Source organism: Strongylocentrotus purpuratus, unplaced genomic scaffold, assembly GCF_000002235.5.
Source record: "Strongylocentrotus purpuratus isolate Spur 01 unplaced genomic scaffold, Spur_5.0 spur5_scaffold_5, whole genome shotgun sequence".
Lineage (NCBI taxonomy): Eukaryota > Metazoa > Echinodermata > Echinoidea > Camarodonta > Strongylocentrotidae > Strongylocentrotus > Strongylocentrotus purpuratus.
In genome coordinates, this window is record NW_022145611.1 from 34827965 (window position 1) to 34841369 (window position 13405).

At 36.8% G+C, this 13405-nt stretch overlaps 1 protein-coding gene across 2 annotated transcripts in view; it reads left to right on the forward strand.

Moving 5' to 3' along the window:
- The first annotated feature begins 2589 nt into the window (after positions 1-2589).
- LOC580795 (serine/threonine-protein phosphatase 2A 56 kDa regulatory subunit epsilon isoform) overlaps positions 2590-13405 on the forward strand; it is a 59276-nt gene continuing 48460 nt past the window's right edge. For both annotated transcript variants that reach the window (XM_775604.4, XM_011675734.2), the window contains exon 1: positions 2590-3531. In XM_775604.4, the coding sequence (XP_780697.2) occupies positions 3387-3531 (145 nt within the window). In that variant the 5' untranslated portion in view covers positions 2590-3386. The remainder of the gene's footprint in view (positions 3532-13405) is intronic.

A 13405-nucleotide genomic window follows, 5' to 3' on the forward strand; every position in this document is an offset into this window, starting at 1 on the left:
AGATATCAACCATAAAAGTGTTTATTTTTTAAATATAATTGATATGTTCCGAAAAATATCAGAACCGTTTCGGAAGCCATATTTTCTAAACTTTTCATGTGTGGAGTAATATTTGATGCCATTAAATTTTCCCACCATAACTATGGTATATTATTTCTTTAGTTTTGTATAGTTCAGTCATTTTATTACACACACAGCTCCAATATTTATTCTTGTCACCAGTATTCTTCTCTCAGACCGAGACTTCCTTACGACTAATTCTGTAGTCGTGCATCAAAAAAAAAAAAAAATCATATTTTGTAATAATATTTCTTCCTCACAATTATTTTGAAGCACATTTTGGTAACAAAATTAATAATAAATTTCAAGAGAAATCGACATAATGCGAAAGAAAGAGAAAAGGGCAATTGCAAACTGAAGAGATGAGAGGGGAACCTCAAGAGTGAGAGAGAGAGGGAGATAGAGAGAGAGATAGAGAGAGAGAGAGAGAGAGAGAGATGGTGCGAGGGAGAGAGGAAGAAGGGGGATTGGAGGTTTAAAGGGGGAAGTCCACCCTGATAATAAGTTTGTCTTAATACAAGGAGAACAATGAGAAGAACAGACCAGTGAAGATTTGAGAAAAACCCAAATCGCGGAAGCTTTGAAATTTCATTAAAGAAAAAGAAGACGCTTCGTTGTACCGTTCTCTTCTCTTAATCCTTGTCTGAATTCAGTTTCCCCATCCCGCGCGAAGCGCGAAAGCTTTGACGTTTCATTAAATTATTTCTCTTAATCCTTTTATGAATTCAGTTATCTCCCTCCCGCGCAAAGCGCGGAAGCTTTGACGTTTCATTAAATAATTAAAGAAATAAGACGATTCGTTGTCGACTTTTAATCCTTATCTGAATTCAGTTTCCCCCTTACCGCGCGAAGCGTGGAAGCTTTGACGTTTCATCAAATATTTAGAGAAAGAAGACAATTCGTTGTACCGTTCTCGACTTTTTATCCTTATCTGAATTCAGTTTCCCACATCCCGCGCGACGCGCGGAAGCTTTGACGTTTCATTAACTTATTAGAGAAAGAAGACGATTCGTTGTACCGTGTTCTTCTCTTAATCCTTGTCTGAATTCAGTTATCCCCCTCCCGCACGCTGCGCGGAAGCTTTTTGTGACATTTGTGACATTGACAGGTCACTTAATTTTTTTTTTATCTCTCTCTTTCTTTCTTTTTTCTGTAACATACATGTACTTTTCAATAAGTGAGGGGGGCTCAAGCCCCCAAGCCCAGCCATTCTGCAGGCCTTAACATGAAGGCTATTAAATAAGCATATTTTTTGCCTGACTGTCAATTTGGGAATTTCTAATTTTCCAACAAACGCATTAAAAGGTATGACTTACAAAAAAATGGAGAAAAAACACCGGAAAATCATGTCATTTCAGCAACATTTGTAAATCACTGATATCGAATAAGAAATACCCCCATCGGTATACGCTAGCGTTCAGGGGCTCATGTCTTCTCACCCCTTTAACAAAAAACACACACGCTTTCCCATCCTCTCACAATATTTCCACGATATGCGCGTATCGCTATTTTAAAAACCTCCATTGATAAATATAGGTGGCATGCGGAATGTTTAGGAAATTTAATTCTCGTAACTTTCCTTTTTTTTTAATGGAATTTTATATGGGATTTAATTCAAGGCTTTATTATTGTTATGTTAGTTTGGGTTAAAAACACAAACCATCTTTACTCCTTTACTGCTTTTCTTTTCTTTTTTGGAGAGGGGGGAGGCCTTTTTTTTTTGTCCACCACTTTTTTAGTTTGGGGCGAGTGCCCCCCCCCCCCACTTCCGGCGCCTATGCGCACTTTGTTTTTTTCTCGGTTATACATGTCTGTTTTAAAACTATATTTCCCACTTCCCATCATCCATAGTGATACCAAAAGTAAGTAAAAGACATTAGGAAACTAATGCTTTCAGCTCAGGGTTATCCGAATTAGAGGAGGAGGAGGGAGGAGTTAGAAAAGGTGTTTTTTTTAAATCAAAATGGTAACCTCCACATGTAAAAATGGCATGCAAGGAAATTTTAAACTTTGGAGATCTTGTTCCCTCGCCATTTAATCAGTATTTTCAAGATTTTTTTAAATTGCATGGTTTTGAATAAAATTATCAGGTGTTGTTTTTCCTTTACTTCCTCATTGTCCGTACCCGCCCCCTCTCACCTCCCTCTCTTTCTCTCTCTCCCCCCTTTTCTCTCTCTCTCTCTCTCTCTCTACTTCTACTTCTACGTTGGTACTATAATCAGTCAGGATATAACGTCAAGAGGGGGGGGGGGGGTAATGTCTGGTAATATATATTTTATATTTTCATCAATTACTCTGGGTAATGTTACTATTGTGAAAGATATATCAGAAGAAAACACCTATGAGTAAACAAAGAGAACGATAAACACTGTATATTCCGGGGTATATTCAACAGCTCCAAGAAACGAAACATATTGGAAGATTTTGGTATTGCGTCCTCTTCCGGGGTACCTTATGTTAGGTTTTGAGCAGCGGCTGATGGAAGTGGCCAATGAAACGTTACTCACAAGGTCACGTGACCAATCAGTAGGTCACAGAGCTAGGCTAGCAACCCAAACCAGCGATGGCCCTCTTTGCTGCATAGCGTAACACATGCAAAGTCTATGCTGATTATGCGAACCCGGTGTAGGGTATACCCAATGCTAATTCTACGTGCTATTCGGATGAAGAAGAACGAATGACACGAAAGCCGACTCTGACAGGACTTTGCTACGGAGGATGTTTTTGGAGGATTATTTACTATCAATTCAGCCCATTTTGAAGGAAATAGTTTGAAAGGAGAGCAATGATGGTAATAGGGAACAGTTATCTGTAACATTTTGAGCTCGTTGTTGGTGAAATTTGACGAAATTCTGAGGATTTGAGTCGAAATTGATCAGGGGATGTTTGGCGATTTCATCAAGTTGGAAGTGGAACTTGGAAGGAGAACCAGAACAGAAGACGTCGATGAACTTGTATCATTCTAAATCTCTTTTTAAAACAATTCATAGCACGATATGTTTTAGCTTGGTGACCCTTGTTATTACGCATCTGTGACCAAGAATTATTTTTTTATAATTGCACATTTGAAATTCAATTCAGAAAGTGATTGATTGATGAGTCGGATTTTCTGGAAAATTGTTGAATTGATACTTGATAGATCTAGAATAATTGAGTCTGGGCAGGTCTCAGGCTAGATTTTAAAGTGAAATTTCAAACATCAGTACACAGAACAGTTAACATATTACTGATAAACATTGCCAGAAACATTATTTCTAAATCATCAATGCATCACCTTGAGCTGCCGCTGTGAACATTGTGCAATTTTGTCATCTTGTTGGGCCACGATGTCATCTGGGTCAACAGCAGTCGACAAGATAGACCCCTTTGCCAAGAAATCTTTACGCAAGGGGAAGCAAAAGAAGTCACAAGGTTCTTCACAGTATCGGTTGAGTAACAACACAGAGATTCAGCAACTTAATTTGCTGAAAGGTGAGAAGAAAAGAATTAAATGGAATTTCATTTTCAGATGGGAAGATGGTTCAACGTTGTCCATGCTCATTAATTGGGTCGCCACTGCCACTCAACATCATAAATATCATAACAAATTATTCATATCTTTTTCTCACAAAACATCAATTACATATAGGCCTACTGTCAATCACTCAATGACCATTCCCAAGAGCAGAACTTGAGTTGACTATGTTCATATGCAATGAGGTCAACAATTAAAAAAAAGTATTTCCATGGAGATGGAAAACAAGATCTAGATCTAGACTATAGCCTGAATATACATTTTAACTAGGTCTAGTACTAGTAGTAGTAGAGTCTTAGACCCCTGTTACAGTGAGCAAAAGGCCTAGCCTAGCACTGTAAACGCGCAAAAGGCCAAATGCGATGCCAAACTGGCCGCGCATTTGGCCCTGCTCAATACGCTTTAGCATTGACTCTCTATGCTTTGCTGGAGTGGCCCTGCTCTGGAGGTAGTCTCGGCCGCGGCCTGGCCCGGCCTTTTGTCACTGTAAACGGGGTCTTGGTCTAGACCTTTCTCTTGTATTTGGAAAAGGCGAATGAAAAAAGGCCTTCTCCTTCTAGACCCCACTCAAATATTTCATTCGCTGGTTCCTCCGTGAGATCATGTCGTAGATTTTCTACATGTGTTCTTAATCAAATTCTTATTTTCTGACATTAATTGCACAATTGCACTTCCAAAAATAAAATGGCTTAATCTACACAGCTAGACTTGGCTATAACCTTATTTGATCTGACTTTATCATGTGGTTTGGACTAAGAAATGGCAAATTAACTTGAAGATTATGTGCATTGTTCAACTTCAGGCCTGCTAGGCCATTGTAATTGTATGAACCAGTCTTGAGGGCCGATGTTAAAAGTAAAAATTCCGCTCCCTCTCAAAAATTGGTGAATGATTCTTGTTTTTAGTCACATGACTCTCCTCGTTTCCATGCTAACACATGGAGGGCAGCAACAAGTGGCACTTGCACACAATTCACACAAAAAAAAACAGTATATCACATACCAATGGATTGTTTTTTTGTTTTTCAATCCAGTATTGTAAATGGGTGTAGTCTGTGTGGTACATTATGATTTGAAACATGAAAATAAACATTTAGAAAAAAAGGTGTCTAGGCCCTCATAGGAATAACTTAAAGATGAGTTGAATTGTGAATTTAAACAAAGGAAAGTACAGCTGTAAGTAATTTCATTAACATAGGAATATATTTTTAGGTTATAGTTACATGTATGTAGGGGTAAGTACATGTAGGTCAAGGGTCATCTAAATTGCAGGAAAATATTGATTTTTTTTGTTATTGGTATCTCAATTCTCAAGAAACATTATACATGTAGGTACAAACGTATGCCTACATGTTGCTGAATTTGCTGTTTCTATAGGCTCAAGGAGATGTTACATCCTGCTATGACCCCTCGGCACGCCTCAGGGTCATAGCAGGATGTAACATCCCTGAGAGCCAGTATAAAAACAGCTACAGTGTATCCTTCAAATATTAAAGCAGTCTATACCGAATTCACAAACAAATCTACAAAGAATTCTTACATGTAGCTTATCCTTTTTCTTGAGTAAAGATTGGTTAAAAATCACAGAAAATCTGAGACGTTGTCTGTATATCTTCGCTGGAAAGGTGACTGAATGTTACGATCATTCGGGAATCGCACACATGCTGCACTGTATTTTGTATCCCAGCTCGCACAAAGAAACTATTTGTAACACGTAAACTAATGGGGATCTCAGCAAAATGTATTTATGCGGCCCGTTACCCAGAGCAACAGGCATCTTTCTCATTAACTATTGCCCTTCATCTGGGACTGGGTGATGGGCAATTTGCAATTGTTTGTTTCCTGACGGGCATGGTTAAAATCACGACTCCAATTTCAACCAATCAGAGGACTAGATTTAATTTAAACAACATACTAATGAGAGGTATATAATGTGATATCCACTATTTTTTTTTATATAGGAGGCCTTTCCACATTCACAAATGTCTGTATTGATGTCCAGGTTATTTTACTTAGTATCTCACAGGTTACATGTACATGTACATGTAGTATGTACAGACTACAGAGCAACCAGTGAACTGACAATTGTTTAGTAGGCCAGTGGGCCAAGTACTGAATAAACATGTGCAATCTTATTGTATTGTTCTCGTTCACAAGAGCTTGCTTTCCTATCAGTATGTTAAATTTGCAGGACTGAATCATCAAGACAGTTGCTGAGACACAGAAATATGTGACCACACGATTAAAAACGTGCATGATATGTAGAGTATACATGTACATGTAGGTCTAAATCGCAGCCACCTGCATGTACAATGTACAAGTGTTTAAGGAAGGTTTCCAATTTATTAGTTTTTGTGCTATGGAATTGCTGCAAAAAGATGCTGAGGAACAAACATTTGCATATTTAAAGAAACAGACTCTTGACTTTAAGTCATTATTGATTGTTTATTATGAAGGAGATGCGGCTGGCAAACAAATAATAATAAACACATCATGAAACGTTACAATCTTGTTAGAATGAATGTCCACTAAACCAAAAACACAAACATGTACCTATTTTTATGTACATGTAAGATCATTGTTTTACATTTACATGAGTATGTAGTGCTATACGCACTCCTTATCTGGACTTCCTTGTTCCTTGGGTGTTATTTCTTCAAGAATTTCTACACAATTTATTGGCAGATCTTATTTATTTATTTGGTTGGTTTTATTCAGTAAATTTTGAAAACAAAAATTATTCACTTGTATTGCATTTCTTAATTCATGTGCAGTTTTATATTACAGTAAGTACACACATAAACATGAATGTCCAGTGATTATGCACAGGCTGTGTAATAATGATAAAAGCTCAAGTTAGCCCAGATTCACTATCCAGAATTGTTTGAGAATGTGCATGCCTGTAATTGTATATTATAAAGTGCTTACATTATATTTATGCACCCGTCAACCAGAAACTTGAACCTACCCCCCCCCCCTCCAAACTTCACTCTTACCATAAATCTCTGTGTACATTAAAGACGCACCCCTATTTTATTTTTGCCGACTCTGTAGGCAGCAAGCCAGGTCCGTGTTAAAAAAAACACCCGGGGAAGGACCTTTATTTTACTGCGAGGTGCAGTTGAAGGCACCGATTTGTGGAGTAAATTAAGGGGAAATATTAATTCTGATAATTTATCTTCCATTAGTCTTCATTGACTCTGTATACACTTTCTTTTTAAAAGTTATAATATATTTTACAAGATGCATATATACATTTTCATGTACTGTATATCGTCGGTGGGGTGACAAAACCTTGTATCTCAATTTTTTGAGATTTTGATTTTTTTTTGGCATAATTTTGTACCCAATGGCCTACAGTATGACACCACCTGATAAATCCATGGAATGCCTTCTACTCGTTTTTTTCACAAATTCCACACAAACACCCTTAAACTAATTCTCGTAAGTTTAACCACCTTTGAAGCTGCACTGACAAAACCTCGTAACATAAGATACGTACATTAATTCCTTTTCCTCGTAACTCACACACGGCCTAACAGTACCAAAGTTAGTGTATTCAAATCCTCGTAACTTATTCAACCAAATCCTCGTAACTCATTCAGAGTTGAAAGTAAGAATTTGTATCTCAATTTGAATAAAAACTAGAAACTTGTATCTCAATGTAGATAAACGCAAAAACCTTGTAACTCACTTTCAAATATAAAAACAATTATTTTACTGTATTTCAACAGTGACATTAAAAAATGTATAAATATTCCAGTTTAAAAAGAAAGGACGGTGTCACAGCACTAAATTTGTTGAGACAGGAAGTTTTTCGCTCTCCTGAAAATTCATGATTTTTGAGATACAAGGTTTTGTCACCCCACCGACGATATGTGCCCTAAACGAGGGTTTATACGCTCGCCTACGTACATGTACACGTGAGCTAGGTCTTACCGGTAATGCATTTCTCTCACCGTTCCCGTTCAAAATACGCATTTAAAAATGTGCATATATATTTGTGGGTTTTGATACCCTGGGACACCAACTATAGTGCAAGATCTGTGAAAAATTAAAGTACTGCGAATATTACCACATTAACGGTACTTGTAGCTTCACGTCACTGTTTATTAAAATGTTGAACTTATGGAGTCAAAGACATTCAACGCTCGTTCACATATGCAAATGTGTTTACTTGACGCTCGTCCAATTTTATGTGGGAAATATTTGTTCAAGATTCACAACATCCGGTAAAAAATAAAGGCAAGTATTCACCTTCTCTTACACAAAATATGGTGAAGATTCACTCTGGCCAAACAAAAATATGTCAAGATTCCGAGATTCGACATTGAGTTGACATCAAATTGCTTGATGGCCCTTGAGGGGCGTACATGTACACATGTAGGTTCAAGATTCTGGTTGACGGGTGCATAAGGGGAAGTTGCAGGGTCCTTGCACATTAAGAATTTATTATTTCAATCTCTGAAATCTTTGCACTGTTTCCACTCTGTAGTACTTTAGTGTAACTTACAGTGCTGTAGTGACTTTCAAGAGTGGTATTCTGAAAAAACAGCATTGATTGGTATTAACTCTGTGACATATCTGAGAAGGCCCTTTCCTGTTTGCTCCCCTGCAATATATAACTAACAAAATTAAGATTTTCTTTTTGTCCCCCTGAGAAAATATATTATCATACATGTACATGCACTCTAGATGTAATCATTGCATTTGTTTCTACACAACCCCTGTAAGGCTGTATGAAATTGAAACAAATCTATTCATCAGCAACTAATAAAATTGACATTTATGAAATGTTATGTACAGATCAAATTGGAAAGGACCTTGCAACTTGCAAGAATGAGATATGTCACAGCATAGCCAATTTGTATTTGATTGATTCGAAAATGAAAATGCAATTTGACAAAATCATACAGATTTTGCTTAAAAATGCTATCACTGATAGGTTTCACTAATATTCTGATTCTTTTTAAAGAAACGGGGTGAACTTCACTTGAAGCATTGTATTATTGTACAATATAAGTCGACTATACACTGCACAGACTACATGTATTGTACATGTACATGTAGGCCTATAGCTGTAAGAAGAGCACTGCATGTCCTGTGGCGGGCATGCAGCGCTACAAATCTGCATCCGATATGGTGCATGTTAATTAGGCACCTCATTGGAATGCACAATGTTCATATACTGTACATGTAGACCTTCGTATAGGAAAATACATGTGAGCTTATAGCCTTATACATGTACATGTACATGTACTCTCCTTCATAAGAGTGCAAAAATTACAGGAATGGATAGAGTGATCATGTGTTACTCTATTTTCATGTAAATGATGCAATATAGGAGAGTTTTTCCGTATAATTGGCTCTTTCAACCATAGATGAGAGTATCCTAAGCCTTTCCTGCTCAAATCGGCAGCAAATATTGGTATTTTCCACTCTTTCATATATTTTTTTCTTTTTTGATTAAAAAGTATATTGAATAAAACTGAAAATTATAGAAAATCAACATGAAATTGCCAATTTGTACACAAATATAGTGATCATAAATTTAACTCAGCGTTGCTAATTTTGAGACTTGCTATGATTATTTTTAGATTTATTTTTATTATACTGCATTTATTCACTATTTATGATTCAGAGCATTCTGGATCAAATGATTTTTTTTTTTAATGTTTCATCCGAGGAATACTCTACAAACCGTATTTGCCGCGGTAAAGGCCGCAGTATTTTTGGAAGAGAAAATATCAAAAAGTCGGGGTGCGGCCTTTGCGGCGAAAGAGTAAAAAAAAAAAAATACGAAAGTCAAAACCAGCACGAATTTTCACATATGGGACTACTAACGGTAAAATAACTATACCACTATCGTACAGGACATTTCCACACATCTTACCGATTTATTTCTGTTATTTCTATATTTCTATATTTCATTCAACTTTTGATATACCGTAGATGCACACACTAACATGGAAGTAGGAATGCGTTACTGAAATTTAAATCGGTTACCGGTAAACAATGTAGATTTTGTAATAGCAGTAAAGAAACAATTACATGTATGCACAGTTTTTCCTACTATCCACATACTATTGTGATATGGTCCTAACTTAAGCTATCATTGTTTTGTGATACTAATATAAATGTGAAAGTTACAAACCAAAATGAATTGTTTTGTTTTTACAGATATCAAAATAAAGCTTGTTATAGTATTTTAATAATTGTAAGAAAACAAATTTTCAGCTGAATGCAAAAACCCTGATATACAGATACAATTGTTAAAAGAAGAAAAAAAAAAATCATATTACAATTTTGTAGATGTCAGGTGTCAAAAGGCATTGTCATATTAAAAAATTTATTGCACAAACAAATTTTAAAGAATAGAATTTCCTGAAAAAAATGGTTTCTGTTTACGAAAAGTGTTGTCTCTGTATGAGAATCAGTTACACATGATATTTTGCTATATGTCTGTCATATTTTATGTGTCATTGTATGGCCAATACTACATATTTTTGTATTGTGTTTGAATATTTGTATGGCAAAACAAAGCATGGAATAATGGAATTTCAATTGTTTATGGTTATAAATAATAAAGGAACCTTGTGGAAGAGTAAATATTTTGAACGTCACTGCACTAGGAAGTGAAACTAGTATGGGCTAATACATGTATGTACATACAGTGTACATGTAATTTCTTAATGCTCAGCTGCACGTGATAAGCATCTTCTGTCAAATGTTTTGCAGGTATCTTTTATTTGTAGTCTTGAACATTCAGTATTAATTCCATTTGATTATATGAGAATATACTTACTGTCCTTATTACCAAGAAGACTGAATTGACTAAAATGCTATCCCTACATGAACACTTCAAATGTGTATGTACATTGGGTGCCTCAAATCAGTGTAGTGAATTTCACTAATTCATGGTAATGTGTTGAATGCACATCTATTTATTGATCTATGGCTTTTTGTTGTACCACTTCATCAGTATACTAGATTGAAGAGGTCTGATGTACAATGTAGCTTCATTTCAACGATCTGTCTGAGGCTGTGCTAGGCTTGCACGTACAATGTAGTACTTGCCTACAAGGCTACAACCCGTGTACATTATGCACATGTACACGCCAACTGTAGCCTATTTTTAGTTGGTTGCAGTATGCTTGGTGTCTATTGCAAATACTCTGAGGCACTAAAGTAGAATGCACACACTCCCCCTCATAAAGGCTAGAAGGCCCCACTAGTAATGAATAGCGTTTTGTTTATTCTAAAGACTATATGTACATGTATTTCATGTAATAGTTATCTACAATGCACACTGCATAGAAAATAAAATTGAGTTGTGGCAAAAGATTTGATTCATGCATTGTTGCTTTTAGCCTTCCTCTTGCATGTGCAGTGATTGTGAATACTAAATGATTAGTGTAGGTGAATGTACACTGTATACTAGAAAAACAAGTCATAATGTACAATGTATGTACATGTAGTACACCAGGAAATGAATTTACTCTAAAATGTCAACAAAGGTCTACATGTCCTACAAGTATGCTTCACAGAAACTGTAATTTTCATGACAGAATGTTCAATGTCTCCCAAGTCCCTGATGTAACATGATAAATAGGCACTTCACCTCTGCAATGCAACTGGGCGCCTTTGCAATAGGGCCATTTACACTGGCAACCAAACATGCCCAAAAAATGCCAAACCGGGGCCTGACCGCGATCTTTTAGTGAAAGTTGCTAGGCAACTACATGTACGCCAAACCGGAAAAGATGCCAAGCCAGAAACATTCCAAGCCGGTGTGTGTTTCTTTTTTAAATGTCTGTGTGATGTTTGGTAAATTAATTTAAAGGGTAGCAGCTGAAAAATTGTGATGTTTGTCACATGAATTTCGGCACTTCCGGATTGTTATCGCTCGCTAGCTGGAAATTGCGTGCACTACAAATTCAGTGGCAGGGCCAGGGTCAAAGGTCCGGAAGACCCCACAAGATGTTTAGTTTAAAACACGGTTGCGTTCAAGCGATTTCAAGCAATGTTTTGGCAGTCGTAAAATAAACGTGTTTTAAAATGCAAACATGAAACGCTGAAAAATTGTGTTTGTAAGGTGATTTTTGCAGAATCACAGTTGCTTGAATCGCTTGAACGCAGCAGAGATCTTAATCATGATTCTATGACATCATTATCGTGGCCTGCTTCCGGTTTGGCCGACAGTCAACCTAAACCAAATTCAAAAAGCGCGCGCCGAAGTTGACTTATACATGTACTTCCTGCATCAAACTGCGCAGTGTGATGCACAGTGGGCTTGAAATGAACGAGAATCAGCATTGATGGAAAATCGCTTGAATGCACCCCATGACTGTTAAATGACCAAAGATGTCAAGGCTTTCACATTGCTTTAGAATTTCATAGTGATTTATGACAAATGAGTACATGTACATCAATCTTGATACCAGCTAATGATTTTATTACCATATTACACACTAGTATGATGGATGATCCTGATTTGAATACCTGCATTAAGTCATGTCTGCCAATAATGTTGCAGGCAACAGACTTTGTGAGTAAACAAATAGCAAATTTCGCTGTGCTGTTTTATGTGCTTGCCAATCAGATTGAATAATTTACAGAACTTTTAGAAATTTTGCACATGTCCATGTGGAGGATGGTGACTGATGTTACATTTTTTTGTTGTACATGTTCTTTCTGAGGAACTTTTGCTGTTACAGTATGTCCCTATTACATTGTATACTGTAAGCTCCCACTTAAAGGTAAAGACCAGTTATGGTCATGCGATTGCACTGTGAAAGAAACGTTGTGGAATCGATCAGAAAAGGTTGATCATCTAGCATCTAGCATCTGCAAGGTTCTGGAATCATCAAAATGATAAGAAATTTAGCCCATTCTTCGTAAAGTTACAAGCACTATACACAGAAAGATGTATATGGGACTACCCTATATCTCTCACAGACCATGAGAGAAACAAATTTACCAAATATATGAATTAGTAGGCGGTTTCCCGGAATTTTTTTTATCATCATGTATTAGTCAAAACATATTCTTTCACATGATTGGTAATGAGAGCTTCCATTTCATTTTTTGAAATTGGGGCATTTCCAATACTGGTCTTTACCTTTAATCCTGCTCTCCCACTACCACCATCATATATTTTTTTTGTTAAATTAAACTTTCCGTATGAGTGCACACTGAACAATAGCCTGCACCAAACCCAGGTCCAGCCACAGGAGGCAACAAATCTCACAATACTACAATTTCCCCCCAATTAATGACATTACCTGGTAATACATTAATTTAGCAATAAAATCAAAATTGCAAAACACACAAAAAAATACATTAAAGACATTTTCTCTGTTCCCCCCTTATGGAGGCAACAATCTCACATTACTACACATGCATAATGTTAAAATAAAATTACGTCTATATACCAGCAACCTAGCAACAACCTTACAAGATCATATTGTGCTAAAATACAAACATACATGCATAATGTTAAAATACAAGTTGGTCTATATACCAGCAACCTAGCAACAATCTGAAAGTATTTTATGATATGTAGTATTGTGAGATTTGTTGCCTCCTGTGGCTGGACCTGGGTTTGGTGCAGGCTATTGTTCAGTGTGCACTCATGCCTATCTTGCAATGGCTTGAGTGCACGCTGGACGATGACCTGGGCTTGGGTTCGGTTGCAGGAGGTGACAGCTTTGAGATTACTGGAGAAGACATTACTGCAGAGAAATCACAAGTGGTGCACGCGCATAGTGGGCAATTGAGTTACATGACCACAAAGACTGTATTGCATGCATGTACAAGGGCGTACGTTGAA